At 47.2% G+C, this 21,559-nt stretch overlaps 2 protein-coding genes across 5 annotated transcripts in view; one reads left to right on the top strand and one right to left on the bottom strand.

Annotated features, from left to right (window-relative positions):
- TPGS2 (tubulin polyglutamylase complex subunit 2) overlaps positions 1-16,927 on the bottom strand; it is a 409,136-nt gene extending 392,209 nt beyond the window's left edge. For 3 of the 4 annotated variants that reach the window (XM_083354885.1, XM_083354883.1, XM_083354884.1), the window contains exons 1-7: positions 16,788-16,927; positions 11,466-11,545; positions 6,009-6,096; positions 4,475-4,606; positions 2,797-2,910; positions 1,587-1,747; positions 352-439 (exon numbers count right to left, since the gene is read on the bottom strand). In XM_083354885.1, the coding sequence (XP_083211011.1) occupies positions 352-439; positions 1,587-1,747; positions 2,797-2,910; positions 4,475-4,606; positions 6,009-6,096; positions 11,466-11,545; positions 16,788-16,860 (736 nt within the window). In that variant the 5' untranslated portion in view covers positions 16,861-16,927. The remainder of the gene's footprint in view (positions 1-351; positions 440-1,586; positions 1,748-2,796; positions 2,911-4,474; positions 4,607-6,008; positions 6,097-11,465; positions 11,546-16,787) is intronic. The other variant, XM_083354886.1, reaches the window with a different exon arrangement.
- Positions 16,928-17,261: 334 nt separating this feature from the next.
- The window catches only part of KIAA1328, a 209,367-nt gene continuing 205,069 nt past the window's right edge, over positions 17,262-21,559 (top strand). The window contains exon 1 of the mRNA XM_083354853.1: positions 17,262-17,310. The gene's annotated coding sequence lies outside the window, so the exon portion shown is untranslated. The remainder of the gene's footprint in view (positions 17,311-21,559) is intronic.

Here is a 21,559-nt window from a genome sequence, read left to right as displayed (position 1 = left end):
GAGCTGCAGGTGTGGGTCCCCAAAAAAGAAAGAAAATCAGCCAGGGTTTCAAAAGTCTCTGGCAATAAATATTCGGCAATAAATATTAAGTCCTGCCAAGCAGAAGGAGCCAGGTGGAGCTAGGAGGCTGGGCAAACATTTTGGCACGGGGGGGGGAGGGGCGGTTAGGATGGGTGGGTGGGGATCCAGAGGGAGCTCAAGGCTGCGTTTCCCGTCTTTTGGACAAGCTCCCGCCCTGGGAAGGGTTCCGGGGGGACCCTCCAGCCGTCTGGCTCTTCTGAGACGAGGCCTGTTGGGACGGTGACCTCTTCTTCACCGGAGGCATCTTGGTTTTGCTGTGGAAAACCTTACTGGGGTCCAGCTTGTTGACGAACGAGTCAGCCACTTCCGACAGCTGCTCCGTGTCGAGTGTGATGGGTTTGTACATGTTGAACCATTGCTGGAAGAGGAGGAAGAGGAAAAAGGGGAGTCAGAGCAGGGGTTTGGGAAGGGACCCTGGGATTTCCCAGCCAATTGGTCTCCCTCGCTGCTCTCTGAGCTTGCTCGTTTTCTTGCAGACGTTTCATTATCCAATTAAGATCATCAGTGCTAGAAGGGAAGAGGGTGGGGAGAGGAGGAGGAGGACTGGAAGGTCCTTGGTGCTCTCTGAGCTGGGTTGTTTTCTTGCAGATGTTTCATGACCCAACTAGGTAACACCATCAGTGCTGGTAAGGAGTGGGGAAACTCTTAAAAAAGATGAAAACTCTTTTAATTTCACAATTTATGGACAGACTCAAACCATGGTTTGCCAATGCGCGAGCATCCCAGACTAAGCCAAGTCCAAAAAGGCTAGAGAATTCCTGGAAGCCTGGCACTCAGACAAAGCAGCCATCAACAGGCACAAAGAGATAAAACAACATCTACACACCATTCAAGTTAAATAGTTAAAAAGCTAAAGAGGAGGGGAAAAAGATCAAAACACTCCCCTACCAGCAGTCAATACCCAATGGAATACTACTACTACTACTACTACTACTACTACTACTACTACTAAAGTTGGAAGGGACCTTGGAGGTCATCTAGTCCAACCCCCCCCTGCTCAGGCAGGAAACCCTATACCACTTCAGACAAATGGCTGTCCAGTCAAAAACTTCCAGTGATGGAGCATTCACTGCTTCTAGAGGCAGGTTGTTCCCCTGGTTAATTGTTCTAACTGTCAGGAAATTTCTCCTTAGTTCTAGGTTGCTTCTCTCCTTGACTAGTTTCCATCCGTTGCTTCTTGTCCTGGCTTTGGGCGCTTTGGAGAAGAGCTTGACTCCCTCTTCTTTGGGGCAGCCCCTGAGATATTGGAACGCTGCTATCATGTCACCCCCTCGTCCTTCTCTTCATTAAACTAGACATACCCAATTCCAGCAAAGTGGGCTAAAGCCAATTATTGGTAGTCCTTGGCTTACAACCATTCGTTTAATGGCCGTTTGAAATTACAGCAGCAGAGAAAAAAGTCCCTTCCAACTCTGTTATTTTTTTTATTCGGCCTCCGAGGGCTGATTGGCAGATCCATCCCAGTGCAAGAAAAGGCTTCTGAAGAACCGGCTGCTCACACTCACCTTGGCCTGGGGGCTGAGGCCGTAGCTGGTGAAGAGGTACTGCCACTGGGGGAGTCCCAGGTGAGTGATCATCAGCCGGTAATAAGCGGTGAAGGATTTGGTGAGGAAGTGCCAGTAAAGGCCTCGGTCCAGGAACCAGATTTCCGATTCGGGGCTGGCAACTAAGGATGGAGATGGAAGACGATCGCAAAAGTCAGGAAACTGGTCAAAAAAAAGGCCTTCCTTTGATATTCTGCAAAACAACTTAATTGCCCCCGTTCACAGATTTACCGGCCACATTTTCACTTGCGGGGCAGTGCCAGCTCACTAATGCAAACCCAGAACATTTGGCTCGAGTTAACTGAGGCTCAGGGAACAATCTCCCTAGGAGACGGTGAGTTCTAGTTCCGTCTTAGGCATGAAATCCAGATGGGTGACTTTGGGCCAATCACCAGGAGAGGGTGAGTTCTAGTCTTGCCTTAGCCTTGAAATCCCGATGGGTGACTTTGGGCCAATCAGTGGGAGAGGATGAGTTCTACTCCTTCCTTAGGCATGAAATCTGGCAGGGTAACTCTGGGCCAATCACAGGGAGACGGTGAGTTCTAGTCCCACTATAGGCATTAAAGCCAGTTGGGCGACTTTGGGGCCAATCACCAGGAGACTGTGAATTCTAGTCCCACCATAGGCACGAATGGTGGTTGGTTAACCTTAGGCCAGTCACACTCTCAGTCCAACCCACCTCACAGGGTTGTTGTCATGAGGAGGAGGCAGAAGCTATGTTAGATATGTTTGACATCTTGAGTTATTTATAAAAACAAAGTCAGCTATAACTAAGTAACTCACTTAACCTAATAACTAACTAACTAACTAACTAGGCACATGTCTACCTTCCCCAAACTGGCGAGCCAATCAGAATCCTAGAATTTCCCATCTTGCCTCCTTCAACATCTATAAAAGTCTTGGCTTCCCCACTGTTTGGGAACCTTCCTTCTTGTCAAGTGGGCCCCAATGAAGGTTGAAATAAACTATGGTCCTTCTCACTGCTGTGCTAGTTCTGACTTTTTCTACAACGGCCAAGCCGTTGATTGGGTTCGGACCCAGCCTAAACCATGATTTGAGGCTTAGCTTAGCAATGGTTGGATTCATCCCATCCTGAAACTCAGAAACCGTGGTCTACAGACAGCGATGATTACGCTCACGTGGCAGGTTTAGATTCTGGTTAGCAACATACCCGGCTTGGTGTTCTTGTAGACGAGGCAGACTTTCCCGGTGCCTGAACAGGAATCTAATTCGAATATCAGAGATCGGGAATCCAGGTGAGGCCTCTTCGGTTGTTCCTTGTTACCTGTGGAAGAAACAGCCAAGAAAACAGACAAAGCTTCCTCTGGCAGGTTAATTAGGGAGAGATTCCCTGACAGTGAGGACCATTAACCAGTGGAACAGCTTGCCTCCAGAAGTTGTGGGTGCTCCATCACTGGAGGTTTTCGAGAAGAGACTGGACAGCCACTTGTCTGAAATGGTACAGGGTCTCCTGCATGAGCAGGGCGTTGGATTAGAACAGGGGTCTCCAACCTTGGCGACTTTTAAGACTTGTGGACTTCAACTCCCAGAATTCCTCAGCCAGCTTGTCTGGCTGAGGAATTCTGGGAGTTGGAAGTCCACAAGTCTTCCAAGTCGCCAAGATTGGGGACCTCTGTACTAGAAGACCTCCAAGGTCCCTTCCAACTGTGTTCTGATTGATGGACAGCCCTGGGGAGTTGACCGACAAAGATGGGGGAAATTAGAACTTGGGAAAACTCGGAATTCCATCTTGGTGAGATCTGGGTAGTAAAAAAAGATGGCCGAAAATGACAAGGGCTGTGGTGGTAGAAAAAACAAACAAACCAGAACACAGAATAACAGAGTTTGAAAGGAACCTTGGAGGTCTTCAGGGATCCCCAATCCGCGGTCCGTGGACCGGTACCGGGCTGCGGCATGCCAGCAACTGGTCCGCACAAACAAGAAAAGTCCCATCCGTGGGATGAAGGCAGCACATAAAACCACGCACCCTTCTAGTCCCTGTACCATTTCAGACAGCTGGCTGTCCAGTCTCAAAGACCTCCATTGTTGGAGCACCCACAATTTCCGGAGGCAGGTTGTTCCACTGGTTAATTGTCCTCCCTGTTAGGAAGTTTCTCCTTAATTCCAGGTTGCTTCTCTCCTTGACTGGTTTCCATCTGTTGCTTCTTGTCCTGCCTTCGGGTGCTTTGGAGAACGGCTTGACTCCCTTTTCTTTGGGGCAACCCGAGATATTGGAACATTGCTATTTGTAAAAATAATAATAAAAAGTGGGATAAAAATCTAAGAAATAATAAAAAAAATTAAAATCTGTCCTAAACAGCTTTTATAAGGGAGGCGGTGGCTCAGTGGGTTAGGATGCTGAGCCTGTCGATCAGGTCGGCAGTTTGGCGGGTCGAATCCCGAGTGCCGCGTAACAGAGTGAGCGCCTGTTACTTGTCCCAGCTTCTGCCAACCTAGCAGTTCGAAAGCACGTAAAAATGCAAGTAGAAAAATAGGGACCACTACGGTGGGAAGGTAACAGTGTTCTGTGCGCCTTTGGCGTCTAGTCATGCCAGCCACATGACCACGGAGACGTCCTCGGACAAGCGCTGGCTCTTCGGCTTTGAAACGGAGATGAGCACCGGCCCCTAGAGTCAGAAGCGACTGGCACGCATGTGCGGGGGAACCTTTACCTTTACATTTAAACAGCTTTTGATCTTCGTGTCGGAGAAGCAAAGAGGAAGGGAGAGAGGGAGAGGATCTTATAAGTCTCTCTCTCTCTCTCTCTCTCTCTCTCTTTCTCTCTCTCTCTCTCCCTCCCTCCCTCCCTCCCTCCCTCCCTCTCTCTCTCTCTCTCTCTCTGTGTGTACCTTCCTCCTCATCAGAGTCTTCCAGATCAGCCAGGGTTGGCGCACTGGGCAAAGCGTACGCAGGTGAAACGCTGAGACGGGTTAGCTTGGAGATGCTGTTAACCATCATACAGCCCAAGGAAACAGGGTTATCTGGAAGAGGAAAGAAACCAGGTTCACACAATACGCTACGCCCAAACCTTAAACCTCAACCCTGTAAGAGTCCTCTGGGCTTTATTTCACTGCTGAATGGGTTGCATTTGCTCAAAAATAAAAACGAGGAGAGCATGAATTGAACCCAAAGAAGCAGAATGACTCATTTTTATGACCAGTTGCTTAGTAAACTAGGATGGAAACACCCCCCCCCCCAAAAGGTACTTGCAACCCAGTTCTGAAGTTATAAAGGGCCAATGACCAGGAGACGGTGAGTTCTAGCCCCGCTATGGGCACTAGAGCTGGTTGGATGACTTTGGGCCAATCACCAGGAGATGGTGAGTTGTAGTCCTACCTTAAGCATGAAATCTGGATGGGTGATTTGGGCCCTGTTACTGTCATGTGAAATGTATTTGCATTTCTGGTTGTTTGCAGTGTCCTATGGTCACACGACCACAATTATTTATGCTGTTTTTGCAAAAAATAAATAAACAAATGGCGTTTACGTCTGGTTTTCTGCAAAAATACCCTGCAGCAAACAATGGGTTTGCTTAACAAGGTATTCATCATGTTCCTGACCTTACTATACTGTTTTGCGACAGTCGTTAAGCGTGAGTTGCTAAGCAACTGTGGACTCAATTAGTGACCCTGGCGATTTGCTTAATGCTGCAGCAACAAAAATGTCGCAGGTGGGCTAGTCCTCGACTTACGACCAGGAAATGAGCACAAAATTTCCGTTGCTAAGCGAGACATTTGTGAAGTGGCTTTTGTCCCATTTGATGACCTTCCTCGCCGCGGTTGTTGAGCCAATCACTGCGGTTGTCCAGTTAGGAGCACGGTCGTTAAGTGAATCTGGCTTCCCCGTTTGACTTTGCTTGTCAGAAGGTCGCAAAAGGGGATCACGTGACCCCGGGAGACACGGCTACAGTCGTAAGTATGAACCAGCTGGCGAGCGTCTGAATTTTGATGCTGCAACGGTTGTAAGTGTGAAAAACGGTCATAAGTCACTTTTCTCCAGGGTTGTTGTAATTTCAAATGGTCACTAAATGAATGGTTGTTAAGTCGAGGACTATCTGTAATTGGGTCTGTCACATGACGGCTTGCTTTAGAACTCTCAAGGCTGACGACCATAGTGAGCAGACTCCATTACAGTCGTAATTCGAGGACTAGCTATAATCCTCCTGAATCTGGGGTCAGACACATCCTTCCTTGAATTAGAATCACAAGGGCTGATAGGGACCTTTGGAGGTCTTCTAGTCCAACCCATTGCCCAAGCAGGAGTTGTTCTTCCATCCTGGACAATGGACTGTCCAATCTTTTCTTGAAAACCTCCAGCAATCCATCTAGATAAGGCTGACATAAGTCAATAACCAGGGATCAAAAAGGGGCCGGAGAGCCTTACCGTCAAACCTGACGTTCCAGGTCATTTGGAAACCATCTGTCATGAGGTAGAAATTTTTCAGATCTTCTGGTAGGAAACAGGCGTTTTTCTGGGGATGGGAAAAGTTTCTCAGGATTAAGAAGTGGGAGGTGTAGGATAAGAAATAGATGTGGAAGGGACCCTAGTGGTCTTCTAGTCCAACCCCTGGTCAAACAGGAAACCCTACACCATTTCAGACAACTGGCTGTCCAGTCTCTTCTTAAAAACCTCCAGTGATAGAGCAGCCACAACTTCTGGAGGCAAATCATTCCATTCATTAATTGTTCTCACTGCTGGGAAGTTTCTTCTTAGTTCCAGGTTGTTTCTCTCCTTGATTAGTTTCCATCCATTCTGGTGCTTTGAAAAATAGGTTACCGGAATTGTGTATGTCTAGTCTAGTCTAGGGACGCGGTGGCTCAGTGGGTTAGGACGCTGAGCTTGTCGATCAGAAGGTCGGCAGTTTGGCGGGTCGAATCCCGAGTGCCGCGTAACAGAGTGAGCTCCTGTTACTCGTCCCAGCTTCTGCCAACCTAGCAGTTCGAAAGCATGTAAAAATGCAAGTAGAAAAATAGGGACCACTACGGTGGGAAGGTAACAGCGTTCCGTGCGCCTTTGGCGTCTAGTCATGCCGGCCACATGACCACAGAGATGTCCTCGGACAAGCGCTGGCTCTTCGGCTTTGAAACGGAGATGAGCACCGGCCCCTAGAGTTTGAAACGACTAGCACGCATGTGCGGGGGAACCTTTGCCTTTACCTTTAGTCTAGTGAAAAGAAGGACAAGGGGTGACATGAAGGACAAGGCAGTGTTCCAAAGAAGAGTGGGGGTGGGGCGGGGGGCGGTCAAGCTATTCTCCAAAACACCTGAAGGCAGGAGAAGAATCAACGGATGGAAACTAATCAAGGAGAGAAGCAACCTGGAACTAAGGAGAAATTTCCCGACTGTGAGAACAATTAATCAGGGGAACGACTTGCCTCCGGAAATCGTGGGTGTTTTTAAGAAGAGATTTAGACAGCCATTTGAGCAGGAGATTGGACTAGAAGATCTCCAAAGTTGGTCCTGACATTCTTCAAAGTTTTGTCCTGAAATAGCCTTGATGATTTTCTCCCCACTGACCCTCAGGCATTCTTAAAGACCTGAGTTGATGCTGACCCCTTTGGAACGGCCACCCCTTCAGCTTGGCACTCGTCCAGCTCTCTTTGGCCGGCTGTAAGCCGTCCGGAAAAACTGCCCGCTGTCCGTACTCGGCTAGATTCTCCTGGCCACGTGTGCTTCCAATTCTCCCTTTGGAAAATCACGGGCTGCAGAGCAGGTAAGAAGGGAAGAACTTTTTCCCGGCTTCGGTCAAATTACAAGAGTGGATTCCTGCAAAATGAGTAACGTTGCTCAGAAGGCATGGTTCTGCCTGCTTGACTTCATTTTTAAATATCTTGATTGATAGGGCAGCTTTTATGGGGACCATCGTGAGCAGAGGACAGGCTATACTTTTCGAAGAGAAAACTTGAGTCAAATCCCAACGCTTCCCCCCACCACCCAAAAAAAAAAGGGGTAAATCTGGTTTACTGGCTTAAGGCACCAGGCTACAAAGTGGGAGACGGCGAGTTCAAGTCTTGCCTTAGCAATGAAAAGTGGCTGGCTGACTTGTTAAAAGAGTCAAACACCAGGAGACGGTGTGTTCTAGTCCCGCCTTAGGGCATGAAAGCCAGCGAGGTGCACTTTGGGCCAATCGTCGGGAGACGTCGAGTTCTAATCCCGCCTTAGGCGTGAAAGCTGGCTGGGTGACTTCGGGGCCCATCACTAGGAGACGGTGAATTCTAGTTCCGCCTCAGGCCTGAAAGGCAGATGGGTGACTTGGAGTCAATCATCGGGACACTGTCACTTCTGCCTTAGGCCTGAAAGCCCATTGGGTGGCTTTGGGCCAATCGCCAGGAGACGGAGAGTTCTAGTCCCACCTTAGGCATGAAAATTGGCTGGGTGACTTTGGGCCAATCACCAGCAGATAAATGAGTTCTAGTCCCACCTCTCTCTCTCTCTCTCTCTCTCTCTCTCTCTCTCTCTCTCTCTCTCTCTCTCTCTCTCTCCCCACCTCACAGGGTTGTTGTAGTAGTAGTCAGGGTAAACAGGAAGAGGAAGTTGTGTTGGGTATGTTTGCCTCCTTATGTGCGAAAGAAAAAAAAGGATGAAAGGCAAGGCTCGTTTCGCAGTTGTCCTGCCAAATGCTTTGCCCTTATCTGCTCAGGTTTTAAGGAACAAACAAAATAGGTTGGGTGCCTTTCTCTCCACCCCACCGCCGCACACCTTCCCTTTCTCTACTGCACTCTAACCAGCTAACAGCGACAAACAACCACCCAGAGTTGGTGTATGGAGGAGATGAGCAGTCTCTAAATAGGCCACATAAAATAAAATGCAAATAAATTACAGCAGGCAGTGTGTTAAAAGGAGCTGCGCTGCTTGCAGAGTAGAAAAAAAAACCACAACTCACATTTTGGGGAGGTGAGCGAGCCAAAAAAGAAAGCTTCAAAACATTTTCAGGGGTGGGGTGGGGTTCCCGCAGAGCAGACGAAGCAGCTTGTGAAGGCAGTCCTCGACTTACGACTGCCACGAAGCAAATCCCCAGGGCTGATAGTGAATTGAGCAACCGTGGATTCAGTTAACAACCGCGGTGATTTGCTTAAGGACTGCTGGGAATAAAGAAAAGAAAAGTCATATACCGGTGGTCCTCGACTTACAGCCACAGCTGAGCCCCAAATTCCAGGGCTAAACGACAGAACTCTGGTGAATTTTGCCCCGTTTTACGACCTCTCTTTGCCACAGTCTTTAAGTGAATCGCTGCAGTTATTAAACCAGGAACACGGTTGTTAAGGGGCTCCGGGTGCCCCTGAAGGTCACAAAAAGGGGATCGTGCGATCCAGGAAGGCTGCGACCGTCATAAGTACGAGTCAGTTGCCAAGCGGCTGAATTTTGATCATGTGACCATGAGGATGCTGCAAGTATAAAAAATGGTCATCAGTCACTTTTTTCAGTGCCCTTGTAAGTTTGAAGGGTCACCAAATGAAGTGCTGTAAGTCAAGGTACCTCTATAGGCACCCTACAAAAGAGGAACATAAGCTGACATTTCTATCAGGGACAAGGATGACCATCTGGTAGAGCTTCCTTGTCTGGGAGCAGTATACCACAAAATAAGTTCTACCAGCATCAAAGAAAAGGACAGGGATTCTCTTTCGTATCCTATGCGGATGTTTCCTGGAATGCCTGATTGGCTGCTGGTGGGAAAACAGGGATGAAATTTGGGGTTCACAATTTTCCCACTGTTTTCCTTGCTCCTTTGATCCTACGCACGTGGCGTTTATTTATAGCGGAACTGCTCGATGCTGCAACAGCTTTGTTCTTTATGCCATCCATCTGGTAAATTCGCAGGAATCTTTTTCCCCCACCGTGTGTACGTTTACATTTGACCTAGACTGTGATGTTTCTCTGTGTCATACGTGTGTGTGTGTGTGGGGGGGGGGTACATGCAAAATGATGGGGTTTTTTTTGAGAGCTGAATGCAACGAAATTTCATTATAATGTATGCTGATTTGTTGTTGTTAGTTGCGAAGTCGTGTCCGACCCATCGCGACCCTATGGACAACGTTCCTCCAGGCTTTCCTGTCCTCTACCATCTTCTGGAGTCCATTTAAGCTCACGCCTCCTGCTTCAGTGACTCCATCCAGCCACCTCCTTCTCTGTCGTCCCCTTCTTCTCTTGCCCTCAATCTTTCCCAGCATGAGGCTCTTCTCCAGTGAGTCCTTCCTTCTCATTAGGTGGTCAAAGTATTTGAATTTTAGCTTCAGGATCTGGCCTTCTAAAGAGCAGTCAGGGTTGATCTCCTCTAGGACTAACCGGTTTGATCGCCTTGCAGTCCAGGGGACTCGCAGGAGTCTTCTCCAGCACCATAGTTCAAAGGCCTCAATTCTTTGGCGCTCAGCCTTTTTTATGGTCCAACTTTCGTATGCTGATTAGTGTACTTTTAAAATGACAGATTCTATTCTATTCTATTCTATTCTATTCTATTCTATTCTATTCTATTCTGTTCTGTTCTATTCTAAACTGTTATTCTATTCTATTCTATTCTATTCTATTCTATTCTATTCTATTCTATTCTATTCTATTCTATTCTATTCTATTCTATTCTATTCTATTCCATTCCATATTTTCTATTCTATTCTGTTTATTCTTATTCTAATTCTATTCCCATTCCGTTCTTAAGATTGTATCCTTGATCAGAAGCCTCATCCACCTCTCCAAGGGATTTCTTCACCTTTACTGCAGGTAGCCCCTCGAGGACAAACTAAGGGAAACTCTGACCTCTAGTGGCAAAAAGAGGGAAGGGTCCGACTCTAGCTGCAATTTATTTGGATCCCGCCTTTATTATTTTAAAAAATAATTCAAGCTGGGGAAGACATCCCTTCCTCTTCTTATTTCCACCATAGCAACAACCCTGTGAGGTGTGAGTCAAACTGTGGAGGGACTGGACAGTTGGCTTTCATACCTAAAAGGGATTAGAACTCATTGTTTCCTGGTGATTGGCTGAAAATCACCCAGCTGTCTTTCAAGCCTAAGGTGGGACTAGAACTCTCAGACTCCTGGTGATTGGCCCAAAGTCACCCAGCTGCCTTTCATGGCTAAGGTAGGATTAGAACTCACCGTCTCCTGGCGATTGGCTCAAAATCACCCATCCGTCTTTCAAGCCTAAGGTGGGACTAGAACTCTCAGACTCCTGGTGATTGGCTCAAAGTCACCCGGACATCTTTCAAGCCTAAGGCGGGACTAGAACTCTCAGACTCCTGGTGATTGGCCCAAAGTCACCCAGCTGCCTTTCATGGCTAAGGTGGGATTAGAACTCACCGTCTCCTGGCGATTGGCTCAAAATCACCCAGTTGTCTTTCAGGCCTAAGGTGGGACTAGAACTCTCAGACTCCTGGTGATTGGCCCAAAGTCACCCAGCTGCCTTTCATGGCTAAGGTGGGATTAGAACTCACCATCTCCTGGTGATTGGCTCAAAATCACCCAGTTGTCTTTCAGGCCTAAGGTGGGACTAGAACTCTCAGACTCCTGGTGATTGGCCCAAAGTCACCCAGCTGCCTTTCATGGCTAAGGTGGGATTAGAACTCACCATCTCCTGGTGATTGGCTCAAAATCACCCATCCGTCTTTCAATCCTAAAGTGGGACTAGAACTCTCAGACTCCTGATGATTGGCTCAAAGTCACCCAGACATCTTTCAAGCCTAAGGCGGGACTAGAACTCTCAGACTCCTGGTGATTGGCTCAAAGTCACCTCGCTGGCTTTTATGCCTAAGGCAGGGTTAGAACTCACCGTCTCCTGGTTTTTAGCCTGGTGCCCTAACCACTGGACACACCGACCCTCGAGCCGTCTAAATGCAGATGGAGCCCGCATTACCTGTTCCCAGGAGATGATTGCATGGCGTTCGGCCGGCTCTTTTTCCAGAAACATCACTTCTGTTACTCCCGGGGAGGTTTCTACAAGCAGAGACAACACAAAAACCCCCAGACGTTCAGTTGGCAAAGAATAGCAGAAAATGTAAGAACTGGGGGGGGGGGGGGGGGGGAAACCTGGCAAAAGGTTTCACATTTTTTTAAAAAAAAAAAAAAACCTCTTAATTTCTCTTTTTATTCTTGCAAATACATTGCAAGAAAAAAAACAACTTGGGATTTGGTTTTGAAGTATCTATGCCTTTTCCAGCGATTCAGTTTGCCATTTGTCAGGCAATTCTCCCTGACAGAAGATACTGTTTTCAGCCCAACTCATCACACAGGTTGGCTGTTGGAGGGGGGGAGGGGGGATTTTTTACTGACACAACCAGCCCCCTGCAATGTGGGCCACGCCGAGCGAGAGCTCCGGGTTCAAAGATCCCCAGAGACTGGGGATGGCAGAGAGGGGACTGGAATATGGGCCACTCGCCTCAATCCAGGGCTTTAATCACATCGCAGTGCCCGTACCTTACAGTTCGCAGAGCCATATGTGTGACTCATGGGAGATGTAGTCCGAACACAAATAGAGAGCATCATCATCATCATCATGTTGGAAGGGACCTTGGAGGCCGTCCTCCAACTCCCTGCTCAGGCAGGAAACCCTACACCATTTCGGACAAATGGCTATCCAGTCTCTTCTTAAAAAGTTCCAGTGTTGGAGCATTCACCGCTTCTGGAGGCAGGTTGTTCCACTGGTTAATTGTTCTCACTGTCAGGAAGTTTCTCCTTAGTTCTAGGTTGCTTCTCTCCTTGATTAGTTTCCATCCGTTGCTTCTTGTCCTGCCCTCAGGTGCTTTGGAGAATAGCTTGACTCCCTCTTCTTTGGGGCAGCCCCTGAGATATTGGAAGGCTGCTGTCATGTCCCCCCCACGTCCTTCTCTTCATTAAACTAGGTAAAGGTAAAGGTTCCCCCGCACATGCGTGCTAGTCGTTTCTGACTCTAGGGGCCGGTGCTCATCTCCGTTTCAAAGCCGAAGAGACAGTGCTTGTCCGAGGACGTCTACGTGGTCACGTGGCCGGCATGACTAGACACCAAAGGCGCACGGAGCGCTGTTACCTTCCCACCGTAGATTTTTCTACTTGCATTTTTACGTGCTTTCGAACTGCTAGGTTGGCAGAAGCTGGGACGAGTAACAGGCGCTCTGTTATGCAGCACTCGGGATTCGACCCGCCAAACTGCCGACCTTCTGATCAACAAGCTCAGCATCCTAACCCACTGAGCCACCGCGTCCCTTTTTTCATTAAACTAGACCTACCCAATTCCAGCAACCGTTCCTTATATGTTTTAGCCTCCATCCCCCTGATTATCTTTGTTGCTCTTCTCTGCACTCTTTATACAGGGAGTGCAGAATTATTAGGCAAGTTGTATTTTTGAGGATTAATTTTATTATTGAACAACAACCATGTTCTCAATGAACCCAAAAAACTCATTAATATCAAAGCTGAATATTTTTGGAAGTAGTTTTTAGTTTGTTTTTAGTTATAGCTATTTTAGGGGGATATCTGTGTGTGCAGGTGACTATTACTGTGCATAATTATTAGGCAACTTAACAAAAAACAAATATATACCCATTTCAATTATTTATTTTTACCAGTGAAACCAATATAACATCTCAACATTCACAAATATACATTTCTGACATTCAAAAACATAAGAAAAACAAATCAGTGACCAATATAGCCACCTTTCTTTGCAAGGACACTCAAAAGCCTGCCATCCATGGATTCTGTCAGTGTTTTGATCTGTTCACCATCAACATTGCGTGCAGCAGCAACCACAGCCTCCCAGACACTGTTCAGAGAGGTGTACTGTTTTCCCTCCTTGTAAATCTCACATTTGATGATGGACCACAGGTTCTCAATGGGGTTCAGATCAGGTGAACAAGGAGGCCATGTCATTAGATTTCCTTCTTTTATACCCTTTCTTGCCAGCCACGCTGTGGAGTACTTGGACGCGTGTGATGGAGCATTGTCCTGCATGAAAATCATGTTTTTCTTGAAGGATGCAGACTTCTTCCTGTACCACTGCTTGAAGAAGGTGTCTTCCAGAAACTGGCAGTAGGACTGGGAGTTGAGCTTGACTCCATCCTCAACCCGAAAAGGCCCCACAAGCTCATCTTTGATGATACCAGCCCAAACCAGTACTCCACCTCCACCTTGCTGGCGTCTGAGTCGGACTGGAGCTCTCTGCCCTTTACCAATCCAGCCACGGGCCCATCCATCTGGCCCATCAAGACTCACTCTCATTTCATCAGTCCATAAAACCTTAGAAAAATCAGTCTTGAGATATTTCTTGGCCCAGTCTTGACGTTTCAGCTTGTGTGTCTTGTTCAGTGGTGGTCGTCTTTCAGCCTTTCTTACCTTGGCCATGTCTCTGAGTATTGCACACCTTGTGCTTTTGGGCACTCCAGTGATGTTGCAGCTCTGAAATATGGCCAAACTGGTGGCAAGTGGCATCTTGGCAGCTGCACGCTTGACTTTTCTCAGTTCATGGGCAGTTATTTTGCACCTTGGTTTCTCCACACGCTTCTTGCGACCCTGTTGACTATTTTGAATGAAACGCTTGATTGTTCGATGATCACGCTTCAGAAGCTTTGCAATTTTAAGAGTGCTGCATCCCTCTGCAAGATATCTCACTATTTTTGACTTTTCTGAGCCTGTCAAGTCCTTCTTTTGACCCATTTTGCCAAAGGAAAGGAAGTTGCCTAATAATTATGCACACCTGATACAGGGTGTTGATGTCATTAGACCACACCCCTTCTCATTACAGAGATGCACATCACCTAATATGCTTAATTGGTAGTAGGCTTTCGAGCCTATACAGCTTGGAGTAAGACAACATGCATAAAGAGGATGATGTGGTCAAAATACTCATTTGCCTAATAATTCTGCACTCCCTGTAGAGTTTCAACATTTTTTTTTACATCATGGTGACCAAAACTGGATGCAGCATTCCAAGTGTGGCCTTACCAAGGCCTTGTAAAGTGGTATTAACACTTCACGTGATCTTGATTCTATCCCTCTGTTCGTGCAGCCTAGCACTGTGTTGGATATTTTTTTTTGGCAGCTGCAGCACACGGCTGGCTCATATCTAAGTGATTCTCCACTAGGACTTAGGGAAGGCTGGTAAAAATTATTAGGACTCATAGACAGGGGGAAACTCCATATCCTGATTAGAGGTAGTCCTTGGCTTATGTCCACAATTGTGGCCAAGAATGCTCATTGGTAAGCAAGGCGGATGTTGAGTGAGTTTTTTTATGACCTGATTTTATGACCATTTTTGCCATGGTTTTTAAGTGAATCAAAGTGGTCATAAACTTTGCTTGTTGCTGGGAAAGTTCACAAATGGCGATCATGTGATCCTAGGACACGGCAACTGTCATAAATACATGCCTGAATTTTAATCTCTGATACAGTGACAGTCATAAGTGTGAGGATGTGTTGTCATTCCCCCCCACCCCCAGTGCTGCTGCAACTTCCAATAGTCACTAAACGAACGCCTCCAATAGAGAATTTTTGTAGCTCTGGGCTGAAATGAAGGGTACATGTAGTCCTCAACTTACGACAATTGAGCCCCAAATTTAAGTTGCTAAATGAGAATTTTTTAAAGTGAGTTTTGCCCCATTTGACAAATTTTCTTGCCACACTGGTGAAGTCAGGCATGTCAAACCTGCGACGTCACGTGACGTATTGAGACTTTCTCCCCATTGCTGGCAATGGGGTGGGCGCGGTTTTGGTGTGACGAATCCGGCCCGTGGGCCGGCAGTTTGACATGCCTGGGTTAAGTGAATCACTGAGGTTGTTAAGTGAGTCACACAGCTGTTAAGTGAATCCGGCTTCCCCCACTGACTTTGCTTGTCAGAAGGTTGCAAAAGCGGATCATGTGACCCCCCCTCCCCCACCAGGACACTGCAACCCGTCATAAATGAGTCAGTTGCCAAAGGCCTGAACTTTAACCACGTGACCAGGCTGATGCTGCAATGGTGGTGTGGGAAACGGTCATGAGCCACATTTTTTCAGTGCTCTTGTAACTTCAAACAGTCAGTAAGCGAACCGCTGTAAGTTGAGGACTACCTGCAAGCGGTGCTCTCTTGAGCTTGTGTTTGCTGAAACGAACAGTTGTAAGTCGAGGATTACATGCACTTCATGAACACTTGGTGCTGGCTAACATGAACTGATTTTTTTAAAAATAAAATAAAAAAACTTCCAGTGATCCAGAGGGAGGATCTTGGAAAATCACAGGTCTATAAAATCCTTGGACCTGGATCCATGCCTTGAGCAGGGGGTAGACTGGATGACCTCAAGGGCTCCTTCCATCTTTAAGATTCCTACCTCCTGCTATGGCTTAAAGTCAGTTTAGGCTTGCTGTGGGGTGCACAGCCAGCTGCATTGTCTAACCCGGCCGCTTCAGCAAGCCACAGTTAAACAAGCCACAGTTTAGCAGAATCTAGGCTAGGAGATGCGATTTGGCAGGAAACTTTCTCTGGTGCAAAGGAAGGGGAAGACTGATTTTCTCAGAGCTGCAACAACTCAAAATAAAAGTCAAAGCTATAAATAAAACAAACAGATAAAAACCAAAACAAGAGAGTAAAACAAAAACTAAAAAGAAAGTCAAAACTAAAAATAAAATAAAAAGTCAAAGTCAAAACTAAAAATAAAATAAAACAGGTTTTAAAAAAAGAGGCAAATAAAATAAAAAGATAAAAATCAATTAAAAATAAAACAAAAAATAGAAATAAAATAAAAAATAGGAAAAAAGCAAAGCAAAAAGAGAAAAGTCAAAACTAAAACTAAAATAAAATCCCAAAACAAAAGTAAAGCAAAAAATAAAAACAAAACAAAAAATAAAATAATAAAAATTAAATTAAAAATCAGGTCTCCAACTGGGATATCCCAGCTGGAATCTTCAGATCAGGAACCCAGAACAAAACTACCCCCCCCCACCTTCCTTCTCTATGGATTCTCAGCCTGACAGGTGAGGGTGGATGGGAGACCACCAGGAAATCCTGGGGCGGCAGGCAAGCCCAGGAAATTGGAAAGTAAAAATCCCAGCATTAGGAAAAACAGTTTGGTCCAAGGCTGGGAGAGGCTGAGGCCGCCCATCGCCTCCCCGGGAAAGCGGAGCTTCGCTTGCGGCTGCTCGCGGAACTCCCTGACACTTGAGGCTGGCGGAAAGGCCCGGACCGTCACCTTGGCGACGCGGAGGGGGCGGGACCCGGCTGCCACTCACCCAGGAGGCGGGTCACTCCGAGGGTGAGCTTTTCCAGGTAGGGCTTCATACCGTGCAGATCCCGGTCCTCCATCTCCCCAGCCGCAAACGGGACGCAAAGCCACCCGGCGGAAGCCTCTTGTCCCGTCTCGCCACCCTTACCTCCCAGCCCTCCTCCTCCCCCCGCGGTGCATCACATCCGAGCCGTTCGTTGACTCGCGACGCTTGACGGGAGCGGTAGTCCCACTCGAGTACCGATTCCTGGGAGAGAAGCAAAGTTAAAACTACACCTCCCAGAAAGCCCTGCGCTGATTTTTTTTCCCCCCTCTTACCTTCTGCGGGAGACCACCATTGGCTGCTGGCGAGGCTCCGAGTTGCCGGGGCCGTATCTGGGCAAAGCTTGGCCCGGGCAGCCAATGAGGAGCGGGAATTGAGGGCTGGGGCGGGGTGGGGCGGAGGGACGCTGGGAGTGGCGGTTGTTTCAAGATGGCGGATGTGGCCGCGGGGCTGAAGCCGGAAGGAGCCGCTTACTGGAGCCGGGACCGTATCCTTTCTTCGGGGCGGCCGGTCGCGGGGTGAGGCGGTTGACAGAGGGAGCGCGGCGGGCTTGGCCTGAGGGGAGACCGTGCGGGGCAGCGGTGACCTGAAAAACCATGACTAGGTAGCCTCTGATCATGTACAGAGCGCTGCCGCGGTTTTATGAATAGGCGCTCAAGGGGTTTTTTCTCGCGTGGAGAGTTGTGTGGCCGTGTGGCCGGCGTTGGCTCGGAAAGATAAAGCAGCTGGTCGCTTTTTGGACTACAGCTCCCATCCTCCGCAGCCTGGCCGAGTCGTTCCGCCCCAGCGGCCTTCCGCCAGTGATGGACTCCAGTTCCCATCTTCCTTAGCCAGCTGCGTGACAGGATGAGAGATGCAACCCAGTGTTGGCTCAATTTTGGTCATAAATTGAGGACTCTCTGTGTTTTATCGTTTGTTAAAAGCATGTGCTGCCTATCTAATTAACCGAAGGGGCTAATCTAAAAACTTATTTATTTGAGCAATCCGGCCTGGTCTGATGGGTTTGGGGTTGGGTTTTTAATATGGTTTTAACTATCGTATAGATCGGGCATAAATTATTTAATTGTTTTTTAACTTTTGTACTTTGCTTTTTAATATTTATTGCCCTGTACACTGCCCTGAGTCCTTCGGGAGAAGGGCGGTATAAAAATTTAATAAGTATAAATATAAATATAATTTGGGTGGCTTCATTGCTCCATAAAACTTACATAATGAATGGGGGGAGGGGCAAGAAGGGATCTCTGTCCCAAGAGATCCCTTGCAGGGCAACCGTATTGGACAGCTTAGATCCCTAAAAAGTAATACAGGTAGTCCTCGACTTACAATAGTTCATTTAGTGACCGGTTGGAAGTTTCCACGGCATTAATAATTTATGACTTTTTTTCACACTTGGGACCATTGGGGTGTCCCCAGGGTCACGTGATCAAAATTCGGATGCTTGGCAACTGGTTTGTATTTTATCACAGATGCAGTGTCTTGGGGTCACGCGATTTCCCCCTTTTGCAACCTGACAAAAGTCAGTGGGGAAACCAGATTCACTTAGCAACCCGTAGTACTAACTTACTTTATGAACCTTTATTGTCAAAGTACAACCATGTATATACACTGAGATTAGCTGAGCCTCCCTTCGTGCCCTCAGCCCAAACTTACAGTGACAACAAACCATCTTATTACACCATGTGAGCTAATTGCACAATCCATTGCTTGAAGGAGTTTTGGAAATCTGCATTTTTGATGGAGAATTTCCCTCCCCCTTTCCCCCCCCCGGGTGAAATCATATGAATTTATCAAATGAATGAAATATGTGTGTTCCCATCTCCCACAATCCACTGCCTGAAAAGTTTTGGAAGTCTCCGTTTTAAATGGAGAATTCTTCTCCTGCACTTCTCCTTTCAGTGTTATGCCTCTGCTGGCTAGAATTTGATCCAGAAGGGGACTTTGGAGTTGGGGTTGATAATGATTCATTATGGTCATTTGAACAATTGGTCTGCAAATCTGTTGGGATTGTCATTCTTTTACCTCATTAAGCTTAGAATTGACTGATAAAATACTGATTGAAAAGCTTTTATGATCAGGATCAGTCAGTGTTTTTCACTTTATAGATGTGTGTGGATTTCAACCCGGGGAATGGAATTCCATGTATCTTTAAATTGCCAAGTTTGAAAAAAAACACTGGGGTGGATGGTTTCCTTGTTTTTTCTTTTCTTGCTAGTTGTAGTTAGATTTCTACAGCTTTTCTCTTAGTATCTGATTTTATTTTGCTTACTATTGCTCAGACTCTATGCACTTTGCCTAAAGCTGCTTACCCTGAAGAGGAATAGTACAGGCAGTCCTTGACTTACAACAATCTGCTTAGTGACCATTCAAAGTTACAAAGGCGCTGAAAAATGTGACTTATTTTTCATAATTATGACCTTTGCAGCATCCCCATGGTCACATGATCAAAATTCAGGCACTTGGCAGCTGTTTCATATTTACGACGGTCACAGTGTCCCGGGGTCAGGTAATTTCCCCTTTTGCTACATTCACTCTCGGCTCTTTGATGACTCATGGACTTCAACTCCCAGAATTCCTGTCAGCTATGCTGACTCAGGAATTCTGGGAGTTGAAGTCCATGAGTCATAAAAGAGCCGAGGTTGCCTTATCCCTGTGACAGGCAAAGTCAATGGGGAAGCCAGATTCACTTAACAACAGGGTTACTAACTAATCAACTGCAGTGATTTTAACAACTGTGGCCAGAAAATGGAGCCAAACTCATTTAACAAATGCTTCACTTAACATAAGCTTTGGGCTTCGTTGTGGTTGTAAGTCAAGGACTAGCTGTATAAAGAAATTATATATAAAAAGTCTTCTTTGATTTGATGGCATCCCACCCCCAGTAGGACTGCACAATTGAGGCCAATTCCTGAAACTTAGTGTGGGTACGGTTTCTTGTTATTTTGAGGCACACGAATTTGGTAACACAACCCCCAAAGCGGGTTAAATATAGCTTTAAAAAAATAAAGACCTCAGGAGACAGAAGTGAGAAAAATTCCCACCTGCTTCTGAGTGTTTTATGTGAGCATTACTCACTAAAAGTCTACTCATCTTTCTTCTGTACTCACGGGCTGTTACAATACGCCTGTTATCTGAAAACCGATTTTAATTTTTTGGAAATCCTTGTCTAAGCGCACAAACTGACTGGAAAGATGTAAAATGAGGCAAAATTCATTTCAGCACTGTTGTTTCGCAGTGGAAAATTTGCAGCTCCGTTGTGGGTTTAAGTCGACATGCTACCTGTATACAGCTCGTCCTCAAGTTACAACTGTAACGGAGACAGTCAGAAATCGGGTCACCCACGTGACTGACTTAATGTTATGTCCCTTTCGCAGCTGTTATTGTTCAGCAAATGCTACAGTTGTTAAGAGAACCAGCGGTTCAATATGGGCTGGTTTTGCTGAAAACTGGAAGTCAATACCAGCTTTTGACAAAACTGTTGTAAAACACAGCAGTGTGACTGCGGGATGCTGCAAAGGGCCAGGCCTGGTTGCCAAGGCCCCGGCATGTGATCATGGGATCGTGGGGGCTCTGACCATCAAAACTTCAAATCCAGTTGTAAGTACCCGTGTTTCCTCAAAAACAAGACCGGATCTTATATTAATTTTTGCTCCAAAAGACGCATTAGGGCTTATTTTCCGGTTAGGTCTGATTTGGGGGGAAATACAGTACTAAATGCATCCATTTGGCTGACAACCTTAACTGGTGCTTATTTGTGGAGTAAGGCTTATGAGCGTCCTGAAAAAAATCCTGCCAGGGCTTATTTTCCAGTTGGGTCTTATTTTTGGAGAAACACAGGTACTCCCAGGAATGTCCTTGGTAACTTTGAATGCCACTAAGTGAATGCCAAGGGACGCGGTGGCTCAGTGGGTTAGGACGCTGAGCTTGTCGATCAGAAGGTCGGCAGTTTGGCGGGTCGAATCCCGAGTGCCGCGTAGCAGAGTGAGCGCCTGTTACTCGTCCCAGCTTCTGCCAACCTAGCAGTTCGAAAGCACGTAAAAATGCAAGTAGAAAAATAGGGACCACTCCGGTGGGAAGGTAACAGCGTTCCGTGCGCCTTTGGCGTCTAGTCATGCTGGCCACATGACCACGGAGACGTCCTCGGACAAGCGCTGGCTCTTCGGCTTTGAAACGGAGATGAGCACCGGCCTCCTAGAGTTGGAAACGACTAGCACGCATGTGCGGGGGAACCTTTGCCTTTCCCTTTTTAAGTGAATGCCACTCTGTAGTAATCAGCAGCGGATGCGAGAGGATGAACGTGGTGAGGACTAAACTGGCTGATCTCAAAAAACCCCAGGAAAGTTAGTACTTCGATAAGAAACCTAAAGAGTTGCTGGAGTTGTAGGCTGGACTACAAAGTCCAGAAAAGAACGACACCTCCCACCCTCCCCCTTTCCAGTAGGAGCACCTAGAACAGTCATGGCGAACCTTTTAGAGACTTTTGAGTGCCCAAACTGCAACCCAAGACCCACTTGTTTATTGCCGGGTGCCAGGTGAGACGTGGACCAGTGGCTGCGCGTGGCTGTGGTGGTCATGGCAGACTGGGTGGGTGTGGCCAAAGTGGGTGTGGTCACCTCGATGTTGCTCGTGGGGAGGGATGCCTGTGGGAGCCAGGCAGGATTGGGGGAGATCCAGGGGGGGTGTCTCTGGCAGGTGGGGCGGTGGGCAGAAGGCTCATCCTGCGGGGTGAAGCGAGGCGA

The sequence above is a fragment of the Vipera ursinii genome (genome assembly GCF_947247035.1).
Source record: "Vipera ursinii genome assembly, chromosome: 2".
NCBI classification, from domain to species: Eukaryota; Metazoa; Chordata; class Lepidosauria; order Squamata; family Viperidae; genus Vipera; species Vipera ursinii.
Note: the sequence above shows the minus strand (reverse complement) of the source record. Positions and strands in the feature narration are given on the sequence as shown.